General features: G+C 38.4%; 3 protein-coding genes across 3 annotated transcripts; all 3 read left to right on the top strand.

Moving 5' to 3' along the window:
- The first annotated feature begins 17 nt into the window (after window positions 1-17).
- dpagt1 (dolichyl-phosphate (UDP-N-acetylglucosamine) N-acetylglucosaminephosphotransferase 1 (GlcNAc-1-P transferase)) lies at window positions 18-10193 on the top strand. Its single transcript, XM_038289073.1, has 9 exons — window positions 18-456; window positions 588-708; window positions 2718-2931; window positions 4336-4482; window positions 4598-4682; window positions 4793-4981; window positions 6990-7077; window positions 7365-7520; window positions 9420-10193. The coding sequence occupies exons 1-9, from the start codon at window positions 284-286 to the stop codon at window positions 9483-9485; spliced, it is 1239 nt and encodes a 412-aa protein (XP_038145001.1). The 5' UTR covers window positions 18-283; the 3' UTR covers window positions 9486-10193.
- Window positions 10194-11747: 1554 nt separating this feature from the next.
- LOC119786026 (histone H4 transcription factor) lies at window positions 11748-19152 on the top strand. Its single transcript, XM_038289072.1, has 9 exons — window positions 11748-12182; window positions 12257-12483; window positions 14550-14661; window positions 14742-14894; window positions 14989-15066; window positions 15149-15269; window positions 15361-15499; window positions 15595-15719; window positions 18538-19152. The coding sequence occupies exons 1-9, from the start codon at window positions 12041-12043 to the stop codon at window positions 18902-18904; spliced, it is 1464 nt and encodes a 487-aa protein (XP_038145000.1). The 5' UTR covers window positions 11748-12040; the 3' UTR covers window positions 18905-19152.
- A 2163-nt stretch (window positions 19153-21315) lies between these two features.
- On the top strand, window positions 21316-24834 carry si:ch211-117m20.4 (sushi, von Willebrand factor type A, EGF and pentraxin domain-containing protein 1). The gene is made up of 5 exons (XM_038289077.1): window positions 21316-21580; window positions 23945-24109; window positions 24199-24366; window positions 24436-24636; window positions 24741-24834. Exons 1-5 carry the CDS (start codon window positions 21478-21480, stop codon window positions 24752-24754), a joined length of 651 nt encoding a protein of 216 aa, XP_038145005.1. The 5' UTR covers window positions 21316-21477; the 3' UTR covers window positions 24755-24834.
- The last annotated feature ends 3001 nt before the right edge of the window (window positions 24835-27835 follow it).

Genomic DNA, 27835 nt, shown 5'->3' with positions numbered 1-27835 from the left:
ATCAACAGATTGTATTAGCTGTTACAGAGACGTGGAGTTAAGAGAGAGTCAGTTTACAGCTTGTTACAGTAACGCCTCCTTATCAAATATGATATACCGTAAGCTTCAAATGTAACTTATGGAGTTTTTTTATGACTTTGCGATTTAACCACTGAGCGGCTTTCAAATGACTGCGTTTGGTGATAATACCTCAATGACAACTCCTAGAGCTTCCTCATCAGTCGTGTAAAAGGGCCCACTGTAGGGTTAGCTGCTGTGGAGGCGTGACTTTGTTGTGTTTTGGATGAGAATGGCTGAAAACATGTCGCCTGTCCCTGTCCTGCCGCTGATCATCAACTGTTTGCTGTCACTTCTGGGCTGCATGGCCACACTGAAGCTCATCCCTGCCTTCAAAGATCATTTCATCTCAGCCAGACTCTACGGGATGGACCTGAACAAAACTCACAAAAAAGAAGTGTGAGTCTTTAAATGATCTCTCTTTTTTGTTGTTGTTTTTTTTTTTGTGATTTCATCCTTTGCATGTTAAACATGCTGAGTTTAATTCATGATAAAGTTGTTCATGTTTCCCTGATCATTCTTCTTTGCAGCCCAGAGTCCCAAGGAGTCATTAGTGGTACTGTCTTCCTCATCATCCTCTTCTGCTTCATCCCAGTGCCTTTCCTCAGCTGCTTTGTGGGCGATCAGTGCAAGGGCTTCCCTCATGATGAGGTCGGTGAACATGTCATCAAAGAAGCCTGTAGGCCAGGAATTAACTTTGTGATGAAAGTTGGTGGGGACACTCATAGGGTGGGGGCTGTTTGACCTACAGTTACTCCACCCGAATGCTTTCATTAGGTTTTTGTATTTTCCAAAAATGACCTCAAACATGTATTTATTGAATGCTTTCCTATTGTTGGGAACAAAAGAGAACTATAATACACTGATATTTATATTTATAGATAGTTAGAGAGATGCTTTTTAGAGCATTACATATATAGGGCCCAAAAACATTGATGTATAAAAAAATAACAGCCGATTCTGATGCCAAAATCGATATATCATGCATCCCTAGAAGTCCAATTTTAATTCCATCCAGGATAAATATGGATATGCTGCATTTTGAAAATAGCATAGCATATTTTTTTTTTCTTGTAAACTTTCTGGTAAACTTGGAGATATATTTTATTGCATGTTGCATATCCCAGTAAATCTGTTTCACCTTTAAATCTTCAGCTCTCCCTACTTCTTTCTGTATTCTGTTTAAAAAGGATTTATGAACCTATTTACTAATATAATGATGCCAGAAAAGAAAATTTCAATATATATATAGAAGCTCTGCAGTCTGATTCTGTCTGCACAATAAGAAAACATGTTAGTTTTAACCTGTAACTGGAAGTCATTGTCCTCTGAGAAGCCAAGCTTTAACTAGTAAAGAAGACCAAACTATGTTTTCCCAAGCTTCTTGATTTATAATAATAACTTGTATAAACTTACAATTTTTGTTGCCATTTTTAGCTGAAAAAGCTCTGTATGTCAAACAAAAGATTTTTTCAGTAGTAAGATCTCTAATTTTTTTTAACCAACCCGTCTCCTTTCTTTTACTTAAAAATCGAAGTAGCTGCTGGTTAATATTCACTGAGTGCTGCTGTGCCTCTCCTCCGACCACATAGCTACTTCGTACGTAGTGAATACGACCGCAAATCAGAGGTCTAAAAGTGACAGATCCGATCATGTTACATCAAGATGCGGGATACGGCAGCGGCTGGAGAGGAAAAATAAAAACACTGACTCAAAATGCTCTGAACACGGATAGCTGCATCCAACCTCTGTTACCTTTGGCTTTGTATTTGCATTTAAGATTGAATTACAGGTTTCAGATGCATTAGCACCACCAAGTGATAAAGACAGTAACAGCTTCATCGGGGTTTGTAGATTTGTTCTCATAAATTAGTAATTTGTGTTTGTAATGTGGCAATATAAGCTTTTTAATTACTTTGTAACTTCTGAGCTTGTATTGTCACAAATGAAACATCTGATGTCACATGTATGTATGAGATGATGAGGAACAAATTCAAATCTTAAATTTAATCATGTATGATGACCTGAGTTCACATTTTAGACACCTATGCATATGTTTTTCTTGATGGTTATTTTACACAATACAAAATAATCTGTAATTGCAATTGCATTGTCACACTAAATATTTTGGAGGTCAAAACTTTTATTTTGTCACATTTACTTAACAGGAAAGAAAATCATAGGTGGTCCAATAATTAATATTTTCTTAATCCCATAATGTATTTTTTGTGTCTGCTTGGTTTGTGGGGATAAGATGCCCACAGATTGAGGTTGATTCTGTGTCTTTGCTTTTTTTTTTGTGTCGATTAGCTTTATATTTTAGTTCATTATACTAAAAGATAGGATTGTTGTACCAGAAATATGACTCCTTTAGGTTTTTCTGGTACGAATTTTAGATGGCTGGGCCTGTCGATTGTTTTAGTAATCGACCAATCTATCGACAGTCTTTTTCAATTCTACACAACAGATACTTTTTATAAATTAATACTTCAAAATAAACAAACATTTGATATCTATATATAAAAAAATACCTTATCCTGCATTTTAGATTAAGTGTGAATAGGAAAACGTGTAAAAAAATGTTTTTCTAGTGATCTGAGATCCTGAATTGTGTGGGGGTTTTTTTGTTTTGTTTTTTCTCCATGTGTCTGGATGAGCAGTTTGTACAGCTGATTGGTGCACTGCTGGCCATCTGCTGCATGATCTTTTTGGGCTTTGCCGACGACGTGCTGAACCTGCGCTGGAGGCACAAACTCCTCCTTCCCACCATGGCCTCTCTGCCGCTGCTGATGGTCTACTTCACCAACTTTGGCAACACGGTTATAGTGGTTCCCAAGCCCTTCAGAGCGCTGCTTGGGATGCATCTAGATCTGGGTACGTTGATCACAGCATTGTTGGCTTGTTTGCGGGGATTCTCAAAACTTCTCAGGCTAGAGTTGATATCCAAAAGTGACAAACTTTCACTTTTTTGGTTGTGGTTTGGATTCTATGTGAGCAGCCATTACAAAGGAAAGCATAGTTTGAAATTGAAATGTGATTACTAAAAGTGTGTAAATGATTTTAATCATGGCCCCTCCTTAGTCAATCTACTGCACAACCACCTTTTAAACAGCCATTGCAGGTGTAAGCCTTGAGGAATAAGGCTTTAACAGCTTTGCTTATCTAAATTAGAATAAGTTTTCTAATAAACCATCTGATATCTTAAACAGAAGAGCCTGATATTTACAGGATTAGACAAACAATGGTGGACACTTTGGTATTTGCTCAATAAATAACTCCTGTTAAAGTGGGCACAGAGTAATAGGGGGAGTAATGCAAATCCACACTTTTCAGGTTTTCATTTCTAACTATTAAAAAAAATAAGTGTATTAAGGTTGGATTTACTTTTGCATCCATTAGATGTTTGATATTGTGCTGATAATTCATTTGGTTTATTTACATAGCTCATAACACGTCATCTCAAGGCACTTTGCAGAGGACAATCAACCAGATCATACAGTCAGTTTGTTTAAACGTTTTCTTTCTAAGAAAACTCAGCTGATTACATCAATCCATTGACTTTGCAGGATTCAGTCCTTATGGATGAGCATGTAGCAACTGCATTTACTTGTATTGTGTTGTTAACTCTTCAGCAATCGCTCACGTTTGGCATGGGTACAGGCACAGTGTTGAGGAAAAATTTTGTTTAATTGAAAGAAACCTCCCGCAAAGCCAGGCTTGGTGTGAGCACCCTTCCACCGAGGCAGGCTGGGAGTAAAAAAAAAAAAAGAAGACGTACAAGAGAAAAATAAAAGCACTGATCCACGAAAACTTTTAATGTTTGTGAAGGAAAAGATAAACTAGCTCCACTGATGGCTTTGTCTAGGAAAGACAATATATAAGCTACTATATAAGCCTATGGCAGCGTAGAGCAGCGGAGCCTCTCTAACCATATGCCTTAACAACTTTTTTTTTTATTTTTTTTTTTTATTAGATTATAAATTTATAGTTTAGAAATTCTAAGAACTACTGGTACACCTGCAGATTTAGATTGAAGTGCTCTGTTAGGAACATAAAGAACAATAGTTCTCTGTAATAAAACAGAGCTTGATTATTCAGGGTTTTACACATGAGAATAAGAATTTTAATCTCTGTTTTAAATTTAAGGGGAAGCTAAAGTAGGAGAATAATGATCTCCAATTCAACAGTTATTTCTAAGAGCTTATGTCTAAAAGCACAAGCAATGTTAAGGGGTTTAACCATGCTTTTGTCTTTTTGGTGAATCTATGCCTCCGGCAGGTATCCTCTATTATGTCTACATGGGAATGCTTGCAGTTTTCTGCACAAACGCCATCAACATCTTAGCAGGCATCAACGGCATCGAGTCGGGTCAAGCTCTGTTTATCTCTGGCTCCATTATCATCTTCAACCTCCTGGAGCTCAGTGGTGGGTCACATTTTGTTATGTATAGATTTGCATTAATAATGAGTATATACAGAACATTGGACCAACTTAACAAATCTCTGTGACTTTTTCTTTGTTGTTTCTCTATAACAAACAGGGGATTACCGGGATGACCACGTCTTCTCCCTCTACTTCATGATTCCCTTCTTCTTCACCACGTTAGCACTTTTTTACCACAATTGGTGAGTATATCAAAAAGCCTGCAGAAGCTTTATAAAACTCCTGCCTTTGCTGTGTTTAACGATGCAGATTCAGACCTGCTTTTTAAAAACTCCCCTCCATTTTGACTCAGGTATCCCTCCTCTGTGTTTGTGGGAGACACTTTCTGCTACTTCGCTGGGATGACCTTCGCTGTGGTCGGCATCCTGGGACACTTCAGCAAAACCATGCTGCTGTTCTTCATTCCTCAAGTGGTGAACTTTGTCTACTCGCTACCACAGCTTTTTCACATCATCCCCTGTCCCAGACACAGGCTCCCCAGGTAAAGTACTTAACATTGTTCTAATCTTGGCTTGCTCAATTTAGAGCTAACAGATTTTCGGGGGTCATGGCGTGTAGGGTTGTCCCAATCTGAAGTTGATATTGGAAATCAGTCTGATATCAGCCAGAAAAATAATACCTGGATATACTGTAGCAGCCTAAATCTAAGTTCCCTCATATATCACACTGATAAAGACACTTTGCTTCTGTTTTAAAATTATGTAACACATTTGGTAATAATAAATATGTCAGTTGTTCTCATACCTATTATTATTATTATTATTAATGACTATTGTGCTCTGTTTGAGTAATATTACTTGATAAGGCCTCTCCTAACATTCCAAATTACAAAATTAGCAATAAAGAATGTATAATTTGTGCTGATATTGTATCAGGTAAATGTCAGTATTGTTTCAGAAATCCAAAAGTTGTATGGGACCATCACTAATGGCTTAATTTGAGATGTGATAATTGTTTTTTGGGATTTAATTTAGAAGTTTGACCTCATCTTTGCCAGCAACACCATGACTCCTGAATCCAAAGTGGTCTGCTGTCAGATTCCCGAGACAATAGACTGTTTGATTTAGTAACAGCTACCAGCGGCTTTAAAGGAATAGTACACCCAAAACATGATTAGCCTTCATTTTCTACTCACCCCCATGCTGAACAACACCCTGGAGTACTTTTTTGATATCTCAAATGCATCTGGAGATCTGGGAGGCTTCTTGCTGTCTGCTGACATTCAAATAATGGAGGTCTATGGTGACCGAGACAGAAAGGTCCATAAAAGTCCACAAAAACGTGTCAATATTCCTCCATACTGCTCGTCCAATGTATTCCAAGTGTCCTGAGTGGGTAGCGTCCATAATTTACTCGAAACGAAGTCATTTAGAATGTTTTTAGAGCATAAACAGTAGTGTATGGGATTTCCTGAAAGCGCGCGCCTGCGCGTTCATGACGCTACGGAAGCCGGCAGACCAAACCAGATGAAAGTGCGCATTCGCGTCTGCTCTGCCGATAATGCAAGCGTAGCAGAAGAAATGTGCTGTTTACCTGTGCAAAGAAAGAAACAACGAAAGAAAAATGTCTGAGGACTTCAGTGTTGAGGAAGAGCATGAGTTCTTTGCCGAGCTGAATGCGCTGGTTTGGTCTACCGGCTTCCGTAGGCTCGTGAACGCGCCGGCGCGCGCTTTCAGGAAATCCTATACACTACTGTTTATGCTCTAAAAACATTCTAAATGACTTCGTTTCGAGTAAATTCTGGATGCTACCCACTCAGGACACTTGGAATACATTGGACGAGCAGTATGGAGGAATATTGACACGTTATTGTGGACTTTTATGGACATTTCTGTCTTGGGCACCATAGACCTCCATTATTTGAATGTCAGCAGACAGCAAGAAGCCTCCCAGATCTCCAGATGCATTTGAGATATCAAAAAAGTACTCCAGAGTGTTGTTCAGCATGGGGGTGAGTAGAAAATGAAGGCTAATCACGTTTTGGGTGTACTGTTCCTTTAAGGAAGATCTAGTGCCCCTAGTGGCTAAAAGTTACACAGCGTTAAAGACATTCAAATAAAATAATTTTTTTGTATTTTAAAACAGTTTACTCCTGGCAATGAAGCAGCTAAGTCTGTTTTTCCTGTTTGTTTTCTTACTTTTGTTGTTGTTTTCTTCTATCATTCATAGCGCTAATATGGCCTTGTCTGTGTCTTATGCTTAAGCTATTAAATAATCTCTGTTCATTTGCAAGCAAAAAAATGTATCAACTTTCAATAACAAATAAAAATCAGTCAACAGAATAGGTAACTTTGTGAAGAAATGTTTTTAAAAAGCCTTCAGAAGATGTTGTTTTTAATAGTTCAGAACTGTTTTATAATATCAGAACTTTAGGATCCTTAGAAAGAAAATTCTCCCAGATTTTAACAGTTTTTTTTATGTACTTAACTTTGTATTTTCTAACTGCTCCTCTTTTTTTATTTTTTATTTATTTATGTTTTTAACCAAAGGCTGAATCAAGACACTGGCAAACTGGGGATGAGCTACTCTAAGTTTAAAAAGAAAGACCTATCTCAACTGGGACATCTCATTCTGCAGGTAAAACTCCTTTTCTGCTGCTGTATCCTAAAGCCAGAGATCACAAGATCCAAGACTGTGATTTTCCTCTTTACAGAGAGATAAGTAGCCGTAGTACTGAGAGTTATTGTCTTTTTCATGGTAAAGTGTCAGTATTTGTCAGCACTGTGATGTTTCAAATTTCCCTTAGCAGACATTCAAGGAAATCTTACAGTATTTCAGAGGTTTTATTCCCCACATGTAGTGACATTTCAGGTGAGTGGCAGTTCTCTCTGATTGTGTTAAAATGGTTTTTATGGCGTTTACAGGTGGCAGAGTTATTAAAGGTGCTGGAGGTGCACCGAGGACAGGATGGAGATGGAGATTTTATTGAGTGCAACAACATGACTTTAATAAACCTCATACTGAAATTCTTCGGGCCGATCCACGAGAGAAATCTCACAGTCATCATGCTCATGATTCAGGTACATAGAGCATTTCTAAACTAAAAGGGCTGGCAAAAGTTTTCACTCCGCAATTGACCCTTTTTTTTGTTTGTTACTTTAATGTATTTAAAGTGATTTGTAACAACAAACTTATCGTATAATAAGTTTCGTTTGGGTTTTTGTAGAGGATTAAAAAGAAAATAGTTATTTGATGATAAAATAAAAATAATTATTAATTCCTTTCATTATATCTTTACAAATGAAAACCTGAAAAGTATTTCCTCTTTTGCTGAAAACTTCTTCACTGCAAGTACAACACTGAGTCATTAGAAGTATCTCTCTACCAGTTCGTATAGCTGGACACTGACGTTTTTCCCCGTTCATAGGAAATTAGCTTCATCTCAGTCAGACTAGATGCAAGCCTTCCCAAATATTCTAGAAATAGACCAATATGTCACCCAGCCGTTATTTTTGTTCAATGTTAATGTTTTTTTTTCTTACCAGTTGATATATGCATGCGTTGGCCAACTTATCAGTTTTTTCCCAAACGATGAGGTGAGCCGCCTAGTGAAGGGGGGTATTGTAGAAATTATTTTAGCGAATGACCTAGTTTGGCTGTATTTATTTATGAATAGCAATGTTAATTTCTGTTACACAGTAGAATCAACAGCTAAACTTAAAATAATTGCAGTTTGAAGGTAGCCTGGTGAGCCAGAGTGATACACTGTGGGTACGTCATATCAGTCTGGTAAAGAGCTGGTAGAGCTTGATTTCACAGGCGGGACTAAAAGGTTCAGTTTCATCTTCTTCTTCTTTTCTATTATACATCTCAAGCAACTTTAAGGTGCATACTGCCACCTACTGTACATGAGCGTGTAGAGATATTACTTTACATTTATCAAATTCTGCTGATGAAGGTTCTCAGTCATCCAGGTCATAGTCATTCCGTAAAAATTCAAAAAATATCCACTGGACTTGGTTTCAGGTATTACAGGAGACAATCCCCCCCTTAATGACAATCCCCCCTTTAACGACCGACCCCTAGAATCATAGACAGTTTCAGATATTACAGGCTAACGATGGAACTAACGACCCATTCATCGGTTTCTATTGCATGTTTCCAAGCGATACAAGGCGTTGTCTATATAAGACTCAAACTCACTGCGGATCCAGACATTTGAATTGAGAAAGCTTCCTGGAGAGGTGGCGAAACGTCTTCAAATCTTGAAAACCAAGTCCAGTGGATATTTTTTGAATTTTTACGGAATATCAAATTCTATTTTTTAATTTTGTATTCTGAAGATAAATAAATAATGCTTTCCTTTATCTGTAAATATCCTTTATGTTTCCTCCATATTCCACTATTCCTTTAAGAATCCATTCTTAGCCTGTCCTTCCAACCATTAGGTCAGCATCATCAGGTTAGAACCAATCGGATAACTATGGATGTGATGCAAAAACTCCAAGAAATGTATGGTTGCACTCAGCTGCCATGCCTTCAGATCAGGGATGGGCATGCATTACTGCTTTCTTAATTTTCTTTCTGTTGTTAATGTTTGTTTTAATGTGTTACTATTTTTTTTTTTTTTTTATTGAGACTTTGTTATCATTGTGTCATTTTAATCATGTAATTTGGATCATATGTCAGGGATCAGTTTGACTGATAATCAAAATAATCCATATCAGCATCGGCCTTAAAACTTTAATTCGATCTTTTAGTCCATACTGAAGAAATTCCTATCATAAACACCTCCTACCACCTTTATATGATAAACGATTTAAAACACTTTGGTTCACCTAAAGTTTGTACCGTTGTGTAGGGGTCGCTCACATAAAATCCCAATCAAATCCCATAAAGTTTGTGTTTTTAACAAGACAAAATGTGGAAGGTGCTGTAGCTGGAAGATTAAAAACCTTTAAATTCTGTCTCTCCTGCAGGTTATGGGCAGCGCAGTGGCATTTGGGATTCGTTATCATCTGGTGCGTCTCTTCTATGATGTCTAGACCCCTGTATTAAAGCCCAGGATATCTCACGTCAATGCGGAAATAACCGACAGGCTTGTGTCTGTCATTTTTCCTCCTGATGGAAAGCCAAAACCGCTTAGTTGGAACGTTTACTTCAAGCATCTCGGCAGCAGGACTGAATCCAAGAAGGAAATAAAACAGAGTGCTTAATTTATTGCAAAATCCTTAAAGTATATATTTTTACTTTTTTTTTTTTTTTTTTTGAAGGGTGCCACCTATCTTCAGTGAAACTTGTGACCAATTAATACCATTTGAAAGCATTTTATTTGCTTTGCATTATGGTGAACCCTTGCATAAAATTGCTGTTGATATAAACGGAAAGGGAGGAACTCTTCACCTTCTGTTATAAATGAAAACCCATAAATTATAAGTTGGGTTTTAATCCTTTTTTTTTTTTTTTTTTTACTCTTTCCTGTTTTGCTCTGAATGATATATGACTGACTGCTGTGAAGAAATGCAGTTATATATGAATAGGCTCCAGTTTTGAGGGTTATAATAGAATGTTGAATGGTCAATAATAAACAGGCTTATTAGAAAGGATCAACTTTAAGGAAAGGTTGTGAAGCTGGCTGGCATCTGGATTCTTCTCTAAGAATGTAATAAAAACTGAGGCACTGTTTTTTTGGGGAGGGAGGGGGATTAAATGAAAAAGAAAATCAGAAATAAAGAATAATGAGTGTAAATTTACAGGTGGGCTTGAATTATTACCTAGAATACATTTATTTTATACATGCAAGAGTTGGTGCAATGCTACAACAAAAATACTCAGTTAAAGCTGCAGATGGTCACTAATGTTTGGACTGCTCCCCTAATACTGGGTAACAGCAGGTCATTACAACTGGCACAAAATGTTTAAATGTAACACCCTTCCGTATGCAACCGGGGTTGGAACCTGTGTACTCAGAGTTACAGTCAGGGACTTGAAACATGGAGTAATCAAATAATGAACCTATCTTTCTGCTGAAGCATGCCCATTGATGAATCAAAGCACCCCAAAAACCTGAGTTCTTTTTTTATATAGTGTATATGCTTTTAAAATGAAAAATAAAAACAAGCAAAACTAAAACAGACTAAAAAGATGTAAAAATTCTGCAGTATTTGGTTTAAAAAGTATGTTCTTAGATGACTCTGTTTGTAGGATTAGCTGATTGAATGACCATTAGAATAAATCCTACTGTGGGTGTGTGGACAATATCAGATTGCAGAGTGGCAGCCGGTGGTTAAGGCATAGATCTTGGAATCCTGAGGTTTTGAGTTTGAGCCCCTCTGCCACTCTGGGTCTCTGAGCAAGACCCTTAACCCCCATACTGCTCCCTGGGCGCTGCACAATGGCAGCCCACTGCTCCCTAAAGGGATGGGTTAAATGCAGAGGTAAATTTCTCCAATGTGAGATCAATAAAGTTCAACTATTATTATTATTATTTTTTTTTTAAGCCAGATTTAGGTAGGACTAGCTTAAATCAATGTTCAAGTATCTCAATAAATCTGTGACATTGTTGGGTTATCTACCTCGAGCAGCAGAGAGATGACAATCATTACATAAATTTTGAATTGGGGTTTAACAATAATATCAATAATAAAAACAAGTAAACAAGAATGATGGGGCTCTAAACTAAAATATTGAGCTACATTTTGAGGGAATCACTGCAATCAGGTGTTTTCTGAAATGTCCAGTGAGATTATTGCACCTTTTGATGATTTGTTGATAAAATGTTTATGAGCAAGTTGCTCTAATGTGTCCGGAACTGAATGGTTTGTTCTTTTTATTATATATATATATATATATATATATATATATATATATATATATATATATATATATATATATATATATATATATATATATATATATATATATATATATATATACACAAGTTAAAATCGTTTGTATTGATCTTCTGCTTCTTCTTATTTGAATTGCTTTGAATTAAAGCTTTTAAACGTTCCAGCACAACTATATTAACCTAGTTCAATACAATCCATTTTATAATTAGCGGACTAAGAGGGAGGGGAAGGTGTGTACAAAGTGACCGGTCAGGAAAAAAACAGGTAAGAAAACAAACATTATTAAAAATATATAGTTTAAAATATTTAATGCTAACCTTAAACCAAGGAGAAAAAAAAACAATCTAACCTAAACTAAAAGATAAGGACCGAGAGGGTTAAAACCGAAAAGTCTCATTAAGTAGCCGGATATAATTAACTAAACGTTGTTTCTGCCGGACCTTATTTTTGCAACTTGTATTTCCGGTGAAAGACCGGAAATAAGCTTCGGTCGTTAGAGCTCCGCGGGAAAGTCCAGTTAAAAAACCTAACTTTGACACTCTGTTGATGCAGTTTATAGTAAAATAAAACGGAACCTCTAACAGACCGTTATTGAACGTTTTATAGTAACTCGTGTGATGTGTCCTTAATGGAGTCAGTGCTGCTGAATGTCTCGAAGGTTTGTTTTGAACAGAGCCCTCTGTGACAGCTAGCTTCATGTAAATGCTGCTCAGGTAGTGAGATAAACAGCAGCTCCGCCTTAGAGAGCCATGCCTCCCGGTAAACGCATCCGAAAGAAAACCCTTAAACTTGAGTGTGAGTGGGCTTCATGTGGAGAAACGTTCAGTCAGATGGAAATTTTCTGTAAGCATGCTGAAGCTCATCTCACTGAGGAAGAGGAGGAAGGAGAGGGTAAGTTCAGATCAAGGAGGTCCGTCTCAATAACCGGGTGATGATCAGTAATTCAGCTCTGTTTGGTTTTCCAGATGAGAGAAACTGTCTGTGGAAAGACTGTGGGTTTTGCTCCGTGGACGGCCTCGAAGAGCTGCGACGCCACCTCCTGTTCCACTGCTACCACACCAAGCTGAAACAGTTGGGTCAACAGATCCTGGACGCCCAACCAGAACTTGGTAGCTGCTCCATAGGCCACCACAGCCGCAACATCATCCCAGAAATCCCTGACAATTTTGTCTGCCTGTGGGAAGAATGTGAGGTAGGGTCCACATTTGATTTTTCCAGGGGAATAGTTGGGTAATGTTTTATCAACACAGCTGATTGGACTTTCCTCTTCAGTCCTTGATATAATTATGATAAATTGTTCAACATCTGCGTCAATAGAGCGGCCAACATGGACCAGTAACCCTGTACCAATACAACAATGCAAAATATATGTGTGATTAATAAACTATGAAATATGCTGGAACAGAAACCACAACTGAAGGTTAATTGCTTGGACCAGTTTTATGTTTAGAATTTTATTTTATAAATGATTTGAAAATTCAGCTTGTTTCGCTTTTCACTTAAACATTGTGGTAGGAGAACCATTTTCTTTTTATAGATCCGAGGTTTCATGAGCTGCAAAAGACTCTTTGGCTCACTTAATGTATAAAGGGATGAACTTTTTCCCAATTTTTGTTTCATGATGTCCCCATGAAAAAAAACACCTGTCCCCTGGTATATTTGGTTTAAAAGCTTCACTTCCCTTCACCAAGTGCAAATTATAAATTGCTTTAGACCGTCTATGTTCTGTTTATCTAAGATGATTTGTTTTATATTTAGCTTTTTATTTCATTTTAAGGTTACAGATCTTAAAATTAATTTAAATGTTTAGCCGTAGTTAAACTGAGGTAGTATGAACAATTGTTTTCATAGGAATATTACTAGAATAAACCTATGATGGGGTAAATGTTCCTGCTGTGGAAGAGGTTTTAACGTAACTTAATTTATTACAGAAATACGGGCCCTTATGAATTGGGCCCATTTTAACTGATATCCAATCTAGAATGTTCCTCTATTCCGGGACCAACACAGATTATTTACGGATCAGTGCATCTACGTTCGTCAAACTGACGTTTAATCCAGAGGTGTCCCAATCCAACTCCATTTCAATATTGCAGCTTTGACTTGCGGCTGCATCAGTGCATCTTTGATCTTCAGAATTTCCTTTTAGAAACAGATGTAAATATACAAAAAACAAGTGGATATTGATTGTTTTCAAATATAGGAATGAAAATTAATATGCAAAACCAATCCTTTTTCTGTAACTGTTGGTTACAAAAAAGTAAAAGACATGGTCAAAACGATTTCAATGAACATCCACAAAAAATAAAATTACTTTAATAATTAAATAATAATTGCTTTAGCCCAGAATAAAATATCTTTAGAACTTTACCCAGATTTTAGAAATGGCTAAACAAAGCTTGTCATCAACAGATATATCAGCACAGAAGTTAGAGGGCAGTGGGGGAGCAAGAGGATGTTCAAAATATTGTTTTAACAATGAAAAGTTATTAGTCTGTACTTAAAACACTTTATAAAACCAGTGACCCACTGGTTGTAGAACAAACCCATACCTCCTGAGCCATAAGATTACAAAATCTTTTTGCAGAAAATCATCTTCCTCCCTTACTTATTGTGAAATAAGGGGCCGGGTCCAATCTACGAAGCCGAAAAAATAGGCTTTTTTAAAGATGCGGTGGCCCAAAATATTTCAGTCTTGGTAATAAAGGCTTCGTCAGTAGAACAATGAATCTCTTAGCGGTGTGTGAAAGCTCAGTTATCCAACACACACACAGCTGAGGATGCACAGCTGTTTCTGCCTAAATTTTTTATTTTTTTGTGGTCTAACCAGGACCTGAAGTTAACTTTTTTTAGCCGCCAGCTGCTGTGGCAGGTGGCTTGTGTATTTCACAGTTTATTAGCCACTTCTGTTCTGTTTTCTGTTGTCCATTTCCAAAGGCGAAATGAAAATCAATACTTTTTTTAATCAAATAGATTGCTGGTATTAAAAAAAAATGTTTTAAGCTGTTACCTAAATTGCATGACTGTGTGGATATGGAACACAGTGGTACTCAGCCCCTACTTTGAGTATTAAACTGGTATGATATCAGAATGATTTAGAGAATCTTTTACTGATTTTGTAGTTTACAAAGTTAGAAAAGGCTAAACGCATCAACTATTGTTCATATAAGAACAACTGATTAGTTTATATTATAGGTATATTCATTGAAATTCATCCCTTATGATATTTTATTTCTTTTTCCCCCACATTTGTCACAGCAAGCTCCGTTTGAAAACCCAGAGTGGTTTTACCGCCACGTTGAAATGCACACCCTCTCCATAGAAATCCCCACAGGTGAATGGGAGGTACCCATACGCTGTGGGTGGAAAGGTATTTCATCCCATCTGTTTCAAGAGCACGATCAGAGTTTATAATTTTTCACCTGCGTTTTGTTGTGATGTTTTTTCCAGATTGCGAGGCTACCACTAAAGGACGCCCTAAGCTGCGGGAGCACCTACGCAGCCACACGCAGGAGAAGGTGGTGGCGTGTCCGGGCTGCGGGGGGATGTACGCCAACAACACCAAGTTCTTCGACCACATCATTCGACAGAACGCCATGGAAGGTGAGGCTGTGTAGACTAGTGACAGTTATTTAAAACAAGCTCAAAGTCTAGTCGTGTCTAATTGCTGCAGGGTGCGTCCGTGTGTTTCCTGCAGGTCAGAGGTTCCAGTGCTCTCACTGCTCCAAACGCTTCGCAACAGAACGGCTCCTTAGAGACCACATGAGGACCCACGGTCAGTTTATAGGCAGTACATGGTCATCTGAATATGTTTTAATGCACATCTAAAAGCTATTTTGTTTCATATCTGATCCCAGTGAGCCACTACAAATGCCCCCTTTGCGACATGACGTGCCCTTCGCCCTCTTCGCTTCGCAGCCACATCAAGTTCCGTCACAGCAACGAGAAACCATACAGCTGCGAGTATTGCGAATACAGGTACTCTATGCTCTGTAGCTACTGTCATTCTGAGATCATGCTCATAAACTGGGCCTAAAGTTTACTGCTGTTTTTATTTTTTTATTTTTAGCTGTAAGAATCAGATCGACCTGCGTAAACACCTGGAGACCCACAGCAGCGACCCGGCGTACCGCTGCGACGTTCCCGGATGTAGCTTCAGTTGTCGAACGCTCAGCACCATGAAGATTCACCACCAGAAGGAGCATGAGGTGATGCCTGCAATGATTAGAGCAGGTTTAATGCTTCTCTCACAATGAAGTTTAACCAAATCTGTTGTCTTGTTTTTTCTTTTACACATTTTTAGGGAACTTTTGTTGCTCGCTACAAATGTCACGTGTGTGGCCAGTGTTTCACCAGAGGCAACAGCCTTACTGTCCATCTCCACAAAAAGCATCAGTTCAAATGGCCCTCAGGACACCCCAGGTTCAGGTTAGTTTTCTGTTCAATTAGAGAAATAAGCGCTGAAAAATATTTGAACCCCTTAAGTTTTATCACATGCTCGCTTGTTTCAGCAACAAGTTTGTTGTTCACAAAATAGTTGATAAGCGTTTAAAATAAACTTTCCTGCTTTGTGCAATAAAGGACAAATATTTTTGAAAACACTGTAAACCGAGTAAGATCTGATAGAAATGATCTGATTGGATTTAACTTTGTGATTGGACTGGGGCTGGGCCATGTGAATAAAATCTAATATCACAATATATTTCAGCTGTAGTCGGCAATGGTTTTGCAGCACATCTTACAAATTAGCGCCTTTTGTTCGACATCTTCGCCGTGAAATCCTAAACACTGAGATATATTGCTCAGCTGGAACACCTGCTGTCATTATATTTCGCCGGTTGCTGTAGTGTACGTACCTTGCAGAAAATAATCCTGTTTGGAGGAGGGGTTTATGATGCATTCAAAGTGTGTGGGGAAAAATTAAACTCAGTGAAATAGATGCTGGCGGCTTAATGTTATTTGAATTTGTACTCGAGTTAATTTAATAAGTAATTTTAACTATTGTGCTTGGGGAACCTAGAGACACGTTAACTATATTCGATATATCGCCCACCCCTAGATTGGACTAAGCTGTTCTAACACAGCTGTATTGCAGCTCTGGCTCTTTGTTTACTGGAGGTTAGCCTCCACCCCCTCCTAATGACCTTTACCGTCCATAACAAGGTTTTTAAAAGATTACAACCTTTTTGTTTTCTGCCGCTTCCCACAACATGATGCTGCCAATGCCATGCTAAACACAGGGGTTGCTGTGTTCAAGTTGAGGAGCAGTGTTGGTTTAGGCCCATAGGGTCTGGTCTTCAAAAAGTCCAAACAACAGGGGTAGAAATGAAAAGGTATGTCCAATAACGGCATTTTGTGGGTGATGTGAAAAAAGAAAAATACATACAATACATTATAGCCTTGATGGTATTTATTTATTTTATTTTATTTTTATTTTTTTAATTTAGAGAGACAAATTGTGCTTCGTCTAGGAATAACAATGAAAAATAGCCTTTTGGCTAATACTGGCATGTTTACAAATTTTTAATTAAAGTGCATTGTCCCCAACGAATAAATCCTGAATTTGTGAAGAGGTTAACCAATAGTGTGACGGTACGTGCTACCACCCCACCTGAGCTGTGAACTTCTGATGCTCCTCCTAGGTTACTATAGCACTCCTGCCATCTTGTTGTATCTCTTTAACCTTTTCAGGTTGAATGGACAGCTTGTTGTTTGGTTTCAGGTTGTATTCCTTAGATTTCCTGATGATGGATTCAACTGTGTTTAAGAAAAAGCTTCTGAAAGTCTTAGATTCACCTCAGACTCAAAATAAAAAAAAAAAAAAATTTCATAGCTGCAATAATTACCGTATTTTCACGACTATAAGGCGCACCTAAACGTCTTTTTTTCCCCTCAAAATGTGGGGTGCGCCCTATGGTGCGGTGCGCCCTATCTGCGGACGTTGTTGAGACCACCATGAGTATGTGAGAACCTTAAAGGGGGAAGTGTGGGCGTGGCTTGTGTATAAAAGAACAGGTATGTGCTTTATGCAGAACATTGTTGTCTTAACAACCCTGGAAATGGCAAAGAGACACGCCTATGAAGCCCAGTTTAAACTGAAGGCTATCAGCTACGCAGAGGAACATGGAATTCGAGCAGCTGCGAGAGAATTCAATATAAATGAATCGATGGTTCGCAAGTGGAGGAAGCTGGAAAACGAACTCCGACAGGTGAAGAAGATGCAGCTGAGTTTCCGCGGACATAAGGCGAGGTGGCCCGAGTTGGAGGAAAGACTCGAGCGGTGGATCGTGGAGCAAAGAACGAGTGGGGCCAGCGTTTCAACGGTCACTGTTCGACTAAAAGCAGTAAAGCTGGCGGAAGAAATGAAAATTGAAAATTTTCAAGGAGGTCCATCGTGGTGCTTCCGTTTTATGAAACGGTGCAATTTTTCCATCCGGACCAGGACTACAGTTGCTCAGCGACGTCCGGCGGATTATGATGAAAAGCTGGCGAGCTTCCACTCTTTCTGCAGCAAACACATCGCTGACAAAGTCATCCAGCCAAGCCACATCACCAACATGGACGAGGTGCCGCTCACTTTCGACATCCCGGTGATGTCGGATTTAGCGCAGCTGTTTAATTCAGAAACAGAGGATGAGGACTTTGAGGGGTTTGATTAATACTCTGTAATAAATACTTGAATAAAGCACAATCATACTCAGTTTTGCTCCCGCTCTATTTTTCTACCTGAAAACTTAATTCAACAGCAGCCTCTGGGCCGCGGCGCATCCGGGTTCACCTCCGCAGGTGTTTTTTCATCTAAATAATCTAAATCTTTTTAAGTGAGAAAGTCCACCTGAAAATTTAATCATTGCAGTCAGTTCATCCAGATTATTATCCTGCCTATGTTTTAAGTTAATTTATGCGTCAATAAACTGTATCAGAGGAGTAATCACAGCCCTGTGTCATCAGCGATGTCTCTCACGGCCGGTTCCCAGGTTTGAATAATACTTTGTAATAAATACACCTTGCAGCTTTATTTGCTGTGATCAGTGGGAATAAAGTAGTTTTAATATGTTTTTAAGTGGGAAAATCCACCTGAGAGGACATGTACCTGTATATAAAAAACGCGCCCTATAGTCCGGTGCGCCTTATGTGTGTGTTAAATACAGAAATGGCACACATAACTGAGACTGCGCCTTTTAGTCCGGTGCGCCTTATGGTCGTGAAAATACGGTACTTTCATCTTCTTCCTTCAACCTGTCAGGTACAAAGAGCATGAGGACGGCCTCATGAGACTGCAGCTGATTCGCTACGAGAGCGTGGAGCTGACTGAGCAGTTGATGAGAGAGAAGCAGAAGAGGCCCGAGGAGGACGACAATGAGGACAGTTGTGATGCTGAGGGTCAGGAGCTGGAGGAGGAGGACCCTGCTGCAGCTCTTGCTGCTTCGCAGGTGCAGGTACAACTTAGAGGGTTGTTGGTGGAGGAGCAGAGGACAGAGGAACCAACCATCACAACTGGAGAGGCTGCTCGGGTAGAAGACGTGCTGTACGTCCTAACAGGAGGGGAGGACTCGGTGATACTGCAGCTTCAGTGTGCTGCTGCACAGCAACAAGAAATGCAGGTGGATTGACTCGACACAGAATGCATCAGTGACTGCGTTTCCCACATTCTTTCAGACTGTGTAGATAATCCTTAACCCTCATGGACATCTGATGCTGATTGATGCTGCCTCTAAAATGTGGCCTTTTTATTTATTCAGTGGAATGCTCCAACAAATCAGCCGCAAATTTTACAGTTATATGACTAAAGACAAAAATAAACTCAGCAGTTTCTTGTTTGACTTGTTCCTGAAATAAATTAAAAACTGTTTCAAACTTTTATTTTGTTTCTTTCTAATTCAACTGCAAAAAGTCTGTGACATAAAAGGAGTGTCTGTTAATTATTTAGACCTGGGTTGATGTTTATGGTTTGGAAACCTGGACCTGCGACGTATAATCAGTTAACGCTAAGAAGACCTTTTTACTCATTAGTGATGCTTAAATACTGAATCTACTTGCATTTTATGAAGTTTCACTGCAAAAATGAATCTAAAAATATTTCGATAAATGTTTTTGTCCTTAATTTGAGCAGGAAAATATGACCTGCCGATTTCATGACTACTTTTGCCCTTAAAATAATATATTATGCACTTGAAATAAAATATTGGAGTTTTTCTTATTTTAAACATAAATCATCCTATTGCCTTAGAAAACTCTCTTACCTCCTTAAATCAAGGAAAAACACCCTGATTTAAAGGGAAATTTACTTTGTTTTCAGCTTAATTAGAGTTTATGGTGAATCAGCAATCGTAGGAGTCTACAGTAAAAACTGAGTATTTAATTGAACCATCCTATCATTTATTGCACTGCAACCTTTTCACTATCAGTAGAAACTGCAGCTTTTAAATAAGTTGGGAATGAAATGCAGGTAAAATGTTATTAAACCATTATTGCTATATCTAATTTTTTATATTTGCCCTAATTATTTAAGTACAGTGATTGAATATTCAATTATTTACTATTTAATTTAATAATATTCAATTATTTATTTACAATTATTACTACCGGTATTTCTAATTCTTCACTATTTCTTTCACAGATTTTGATATTTTATGTTTAAGAATGTGTTTATCCATGGTTTTGAACCAATCGCACCTTGAATTTTGTTTTAAGAACTAAATAAAAACGGTCTCAGTAAACCAAAAGCACACAGAATAAAAAAAAAAAACAATAAGCTATCCTGCTTATTGTGTCTGTCTCTCGCTTGTTGGCTAGTTACTCAAAATGGTATCATGAATCATTATGCACATTATGATACCAGAAAGACCTATTTGCAGAATACGAAATTAACATTTAGGAAAAATTAGAAACACTTGACACACGGATATCCTGAGTGGTGGGATCATGTGCCGAGTCCTTCCTGTCCAGTGCTTTGCAGAATATATTAGCCCTTTACTCTATTTACATCCTCAACAATAATAAAGTTTTGTTTTCACAAATTCATAGTCTCCATGCATGTAATGTATGAAAGAGAGACAAATCTGAATGGTTGGTAATTTAGGAGGCTGTGTGAAAGGACCCCTTATACAACCTCTGGCTCTCTGGACCTTCCAAAGTGGCTAAAATAATAGAGAACCAAAAAAGTTTTTGTTTTATACAGATATAACAGATAATGCTGATTTTAACCGATTTCTTTTCATTAAATACATTTTCTGAATTTCTGCATGAGAATGACCGTAAAGTAGTGGGGGTGCACATGATCACCGTTCTTTAAAGACTCTGACATGCTGACGCTGATTGGGGGAGTATCAATTCATAACAAAAACCTTTGTTTCAATCTTATTTTGTGGAGGGAAATTAAAATGCCAGTGAAACAATTATTTTTTCTAATTGGTAATGAAGTGGTACTATTGGATAAAAATGAAAAGCTTAAAGCACTAACATCGGCTGATTTTCATACCTTAGATTGGTTTTACATCCAAGTATCAGAAGAGCATAGATCTCCAAATATTTAGTAAATATGGGCCAAATGATGGGCCAGCCAATCAGTCGGTTTGAAACAATTTCCTTTGTTACACATTTTCTACAAATCACATCACATAGAAGAGTAAATATAATCCTCTTTTGCAATAAATGTTTTCTTTTGTTTTATTTTAATCTAAAAAAAGAAAAAAAAATTGGTAGTTCTTATTAAAAAAAATGATGTCCTCTATTCAGAAACTTGCAACATTTATGACGTAAAGTTTAAATAGCAAATAATGGCCCTTTGCATCATGACAGTTTTAGTTCCTTCTTTTTGACAAATCACATTTTTATCTGAAATGAAAAAATTAGGTGGGGTTGTTAGATGTTATCCCTCAGTAAACCATCAACAATTCCTTTGTTTTAAAATGTAGCCCCCAATTAAAGCTGCACCAGATGAGTTGGAGAAAACCGCATGCAGGTCTCCAGGTCCAGTCACAGGACTATAAAGGACACAGCATTAGCCGTTTGTAGAAGATTAGGAACCACACAGAGCCTGGCTTATGTCCTAACGTCACTGCTTCACAGCTCTACTTTCACAGCCTTTACCTTTCTGCTTGTTTTTAGAAGACATTAAGTAATTTCACCAGCCAGTTACGAAATGCATCTGCAAGCTTTCTGGGGCCAGTAATGGAATTAGAAAATGGGCTCCACGTTGTTAAATGTGCTTTTGTTTTTCTTGTTTTGGTCCTTTAATAATGGGATTTCTCAGACGCCTGAGTGGAGTGGAGAGCTGGAAGTTAGCGGTAAGATTCCCCGCCATTTATGTTGCTTTTAAATCAAGGAAAGATATCATTAATGTTCTAACCTCCAAGAAATGTTATTAGCAGGAGTAACTCTTATGGATCTCTTGTTTTTAAAACAAAAACAACAAAAAACCCAGTCCACATGATGCTGTTGCCCCTGTACTTCACAGCTGAGGTACATCCTCTCAGAATAACATTTTCCCCCTCTATCTTTCCTAAAGTAAGGGAAAAGTTTGGCAAAAATGTTTATTAGACCCATGGTATGAAAGCCTATTTCTGCTACTTGAAAGTAAACAAAATTCACATGGTTTGTCATAATGTTTAAATGAATAATTTTGAAATAAAAAGTCAAAGTCATAACGAGTTAAATCTCATGCATAACTTGAAATTATGACTCATTATCTCATTATTATGAATTTGAAAGTCTTAATTATGACTTTAAATATAATTATGACATACCATGTCATTTTATTTCACTATCATGTGTCAAAATTTGCCCTAGTATGGAGATTTGACTAAAAATTAAGTTCTATGGAGCTCAACTGGGGCCATGAATGTTGCTCGAACATGTTTTTTTTTTTTAGAATGAATAGAAATAATTTGAAGCCAAAAAATTATTTTGAACCTAAGAATAAAGAACAATTTTGAAACGTAAAAGTATTTCTGAAGCTGAAAAGAAATGTTCGAAAATACTTTTCAATTTCAAGTTTAGGGGGAGTCTGGTTTGTTTTTTTTTTTGTTTTGTTTTTTTGTTTTTTTTCAGCCTGAACAAAACTAAACAGTCAGTGCTGCATTCAGGAACCATAAGAAATAGAAACGTCTTTCAAACCTTAATATTCTATATTTACATAATCAATAAAACGCTTCCCTGATCTTAGCTTATACTGTTATAACCCCGCAGGTGCTGCAGTCAGTCTCATGGTTCTACCACTTTAGTTTGAGAGTATAGGAAAAGTCCTACCCGAAATGAAAATGCAGAGCAAATTTATCAATATAATTACTCTAATGAGATGTGTGTAATGAGCTGGAATAAAATACATGTTAGTGAAGCATGCAATTATGTTAAAGATTATCATCAGTATTTTTATTTGGGTCGAGCCAATAGGAATGCTACTGCTTCAGTAACCTTACTTGCTGGGCTATATGAAAAGACTATAGGAAACATGGATGTTTACTAACAGTAAACATCTAGAATCTGAAGGCTCCAGCATCCACAAACATCAGGTGCTTTCATAACTAGATTCCTAATAGATACAACACATGCATGCTAAAGCCAGGGGGAGCCAAGACCCAGGGTCAGATAGAGGCAGTAACAACAGCCCAGAGAGTTGGTACCAAGCCCTGATAATGCAAGAACAACCGAATGTGAGAACAACTGAACTGAGAAATAGGATTATGGCCTGTCAATCCCAACACCAGCTAGGGAAGTCAAGCCAAGTGCATCCAGAGGATCTACTAGATGGTGTCCATACTAGGTACAGGGACTGGGTACAATCCCCACTGTGACCATCACAAAAACCAATGAGCTGATTTACGGTACAACATTGCTGACGCAGTGGCTGAAATGTCCAATCCCCACCAATGGCTAGAAAGGGCTGGACTTCAGCACAGCACAGGGACAGGCCTTGAGCACCAGAGCAATAGAGGCCCAGATACCAGGCTATTAAAAGAGGCCCTAGCATCTCACAGCAGGGTGGAAGATATTGTCAGGAAAGGAATACATGGAACGTCAAAATCAAGTGGCTGGTAGAGTGTACAGAAATATCTGTGCAGAATACAAACTGGAGGCCTCCAGGTCAGAATGGAAGCAGCTTCCCAAAAGGGTTTTGGCCAACCAACCTGACACTGTGATCTAAAGAGAGCCTGAAAGGTAAAGGCAATGGGCTATATGCCCAAATCCACTATTTTTTAAACTTCAGCCAGCTGTTTTGTTTCCTTTTTCACCACCAGACTTACTGATTAATCCAGGTGTGTCTGGCCGTTCTTATCATGGTTACTGAGGTCACACACACCTGGATCAATCGGTTTGTCCAGAAATAAAATACAGAAAATCAAGGAGCTGGCTCAGGAGGTAGCGACGTTGGCCATATAGCAGACTGTAGTGCCCCAAGTCGTCGGAGCATTTCGGGCAGTAACCCCCAGTAGCTCCAACAGACACCTGGAGAAACATCAGACATCTCAGCCCAAAAAAACGCAGTGCTAGGAACAGATAAGAGACTGTGAAAAGACATCAAGCTCCCAGGCCTCTAGTAGAGGACCCAAGCTTGAGATTAAGAAGCCACGCACCTCACCCAGGAGTAGGCTACCACGGGCCATAAATATCAACTTCTATGTCTAAATAAATATAAACTGTTTTTGCTGCAGGTGAGACAGAATGGATTCCCCAACCAGAGCTCATCGAGGACACCTATTGGTCTGGGTCAGCACCCTTTTGTTTAGGAGGGTGTAAGGCCCGTCACCAGGAGCTAAGGAAAGATCCCTGTGGAAACTCTAGTTGCTGCTGGCTCGGCTACAAGTCCCTCTGCAGAGGTCAGACAAGACTTACAAGTGTTTTTGGAGTCTGATTTGTTCCTGTAGGAGAGCTCACTGTCTTGATTTGCATTTTTATCATGTGTTAGTGAATTGTGGGAGGCCTGATGTGGACTATAATGGATGGGTCTATGGTAATGACTGGTGGGTTGGTTCTGTGGTGAGGTACACATGTCGAGCTGGCTTTCTGCTCGTGGGAAGTCCCACCCGTTCATGCCAGTCCAACGGCCGCTGGACCCAAAAACCCACTTGCCTCAGTGAGTAACCAGAAAGTCTTTATGTGTCGTTGGGAACATTTTAGCAGTTCCTACCTTTCTGCCTGTCAGGGATGTGCCAGCGAGGAAGCATTGAAGTCAGGGAGAGCGAACTAAATGGCACATGTGACTCCACCTGTGAGAATAAGAGCTACTTTGGTCCAACCAAACTGGGCTGCTCGCTGATAAACAACTGTAAGAAGAAGGAGACTGGCTGGAAGAGGTTCTTTGCGCAGTGTGTCCCTTGTATTTGTGACTGCGCCCTAACCTGTGGTGAGGAGCTTTTGACGTAATCAGTTTTCTCTGCATAAATAGACTTTAATGTGATTTATTATTGTTTTGATTAACATTTCTGCTCTTTTATGGACTTTTTTTAGCAACTGCCGGCTGATGATGACCTAAGAAGCTGAAACACCTGCCACCAGTTCCACGGACAAGTCAATAACATAAAATCTAAATGTTAAATCTAAACAAGATGTATTTGTGTCTTTTCGTATAGTTTAGCATTTTCCCTTTGACTGGGACATAGATAGGTTGATACCTCAGGTTTGAAACAAGACGACATATTTGTTAGTAAAGGAGACGAAGGAAAGGAAACTGAAGGGAAACCACAGAGATAAGGCTCTGAGCTCAACTGCTTCTCCTTTAAGCCCATCTGTTCAGCAAGGAGTAAAAACTCTAATCTTGTTACAAATGGTAGATCTGCTGTTAGATTCCTGCTGTGAAGGCTGTAAAAAAAGCTTCAGATGGTCACCACAATATTTATGGTTTTTAATCTTTCATTGCAGAAAAAAACTGCCCAGTATTTGTAGATATATATATATATTTGCATATAGATTGATTTATAGATGTTTTGTCCCAAAATCATGTGTCACCGATGACAATCTTGTATTTATGTATAACATCAATTACTTCAGACCTATTTCAAATCTTTTCATTTTTACATATATTTTTTCAAACCACTTAGGTGTAGTTTCTGAAATGTTTAGATTAAATATTTCTGTACCTTTCAACTGTGACATTTCTGTTACAAACCACTAGGTGTAGCTGTTTATTCCATTTCTTATCATTGCATAACAAGCACTAATATCTAAACACAGACATGATGAATAATTAATGATAGAAATTAAATACAAAGCATGAATATTTTTCAATATATGCATTCCAGAAGAGACTACTGCAGATTACTCTTGTTTTCTGGAGCTCCAGGTGCTGAACCTCAGGATGATGTGCTCATCTGCTTTAGGAGCGTAGCAGCCGATTCCTTGAAAAAAAAAAAAAAAAAACTGAGCTGTTTTGGTTAAACCCTGACATAGTCTGTGTTCTTTTTACACCTACAGCAACCAATGAGAGGCTTTTTATTTCAATAACACAATATTAAAACTGTTTTACTTCACAATTTGGAATAAATGCTTTGCATGGTGTAATTAAAGGTATGGGAAAGGCCAAGCTATTCTCCTGCTTCATTAAAGCTCATTAGATCCCCCTCAGATCTGCTACCACTAAATCTCATGGGAAGATACTTACCCACATCCAGTCTGGTGTACTCTCCAGAGTTTTCAGACAGGATCTCCCAATAGGTCTGCTTGTGCTCATCTCCAGCCACTCCGTTCACACTCTCTAGGAACACACCAAAGTCTGGATGATCCTTCACTGTGAACCTGATAACACAAGGAGTGAGATCTTCAACCTTTTAGCAAAAGCCCCGTGGCAGCAAGAAGAAAGGATGACATGTAGGGGGTTTAATCTAAGTTCTTACTTGAAGTCTGGTTGGGCTTCTTGCAGTCTCCTCAGAGCTCCGAGCAGCACACCTCCCTCCGCCACAGAGCTGGAAAAGGACTCTGGAGCCATGTTGAAGAGGTCGTTCTCCACAGTCAGCCTGATTGGAATAGAGATGGGACCTGCACACAAATTCACAATAATGCACCAAACTAGACATGACTACATAGAGGAAACACCACCTAACCAACATACCTGTGTTTGTGATCCCTTCACGTGTGAGCAGCAGCAGAAGGAAGCCCACAGAAAGCAGAGCTGCAGGTCGTACAGCCATCCTGGTATCCTGGTTGATGTTTCTCTTCAGAGCTGCACCTCAGTAGGCCTACTTATAGAAAGCCAAACCCTTCTTTATCACAAATGAAATCTCACCCCCCTCCTGCTGTTCCTTTACAATATCATTTTTGTTCTCATTTCAAATGCCCACAAGTGACAGCATGAAATAAAAACAATACCAGCGTTGTTATCTCAACATAGCTGAGTGTCAGTTACTGATAACGGGAACATGATGAAAAAAAATGTTAATGATTAATTATCGTTTGATTAATAATCTGCAATTGGATGTTTTCACACAAAGTTCCAAGAATAAGAAGGAAGGTTTGGTTTCAGATAATCAGATAACCTCTGTAGAGAAGGTGATAGAGGCTTTTGTGTTGTATGTGCTTTTTTATGTTTTAACAATTTTCTGTAAAATACAATTAGTATTTATTATTTAACACATTTCTGGAGCTTAACAAAAAAAAAAAACAATCTTCTCTGTGCTACAAATATACTTTTTCTGTTGTATGAAACCTGGAAAAAATCTATAGGGGAAAATAATCTGGATTCATTAGGGGGAAATATTCCAATCAGTGCTTTGCAAAGGTTTTCATTCCTATGAAATAGTTTTTTGTTTTGTATAAAGCACTGTATAAGTTGGATGTACTGAAAAATTAGATGTGGACTTATTAGGTTTGGCAGTTTTTTATATTTGTTTGCCTTTGCGCTGTGAAACAAATCCATCAAACCTCGCAGAAAATTATGCAAAATGCTTTCTTTGACTAAAAAAGTTACCCCGTCCTGAATAATATCACACTACTGACATGGAAGCATCAACTTGTGAGGATTTTCTTTTCAGCAGTGATATCAAAGCTGGTTAGCGCTGATCCACAGATAGATGAGATAAACAGAGAAAATTCCTGGAAGAAAACCTGAGTGATGCTTTGGAGGAGATTCAGCTTCAGCAGGGGTTCGTTTAGATCAGAGGATGTTCTGTCCTTCCAATGACCCAGTCAATGTGCAACTCTACAGTTTGTTCATCATCTTTATGCTTGGCAGGTTGATAGAGGTAGCAAGCTTAGCAGAGATGTCCAAATGCCAGACAGCCCCTCAGATGACTCCTTTCAATGTGGCGAAGCAGGGGCTCTACTCCAAGCCTACCCCAGATGACCAGGTCCTCGCCCTCTTTCTAAGGGAGTATGAGAGTCATTTATGTAATCAAAATTAATGACAGAATTGGTGGCAAGACTTAAAGAAAATTATTTTTGTAAATGAGCTTCATCTAACCTGACTTTGAGCTAAAATTTGAAATAAGAACATTCTAAACCATACCTCTGTAGATGTTTTAGGTTAGTAGATGGATGCCCCAAAGAGACTTATTATTGCAGTGAAACGGTTGAACACAAATGGCTTGCACATTTCCGTATTTGTAAAAAGA

This window comes from Cyprinodon tularosa, unplaced genomic scaffold, assembly GCF_016077235.1.
Source record: "Cyprinodon tularosa strain WSP-4 unplaced genomic scaffold, ASM1607723v1 ctg263, whole genome shotgun sequence".
NCBI lineage: Eukaryota > Metazoa > Chordata > Actinopteri > Cyprinodontiformes > Cyprinodontidae > Cyprinodon > Cyprinodon tularosa.
This window is presented reverse-complemented; position numbering and strand designations above follow the sequence as displayed.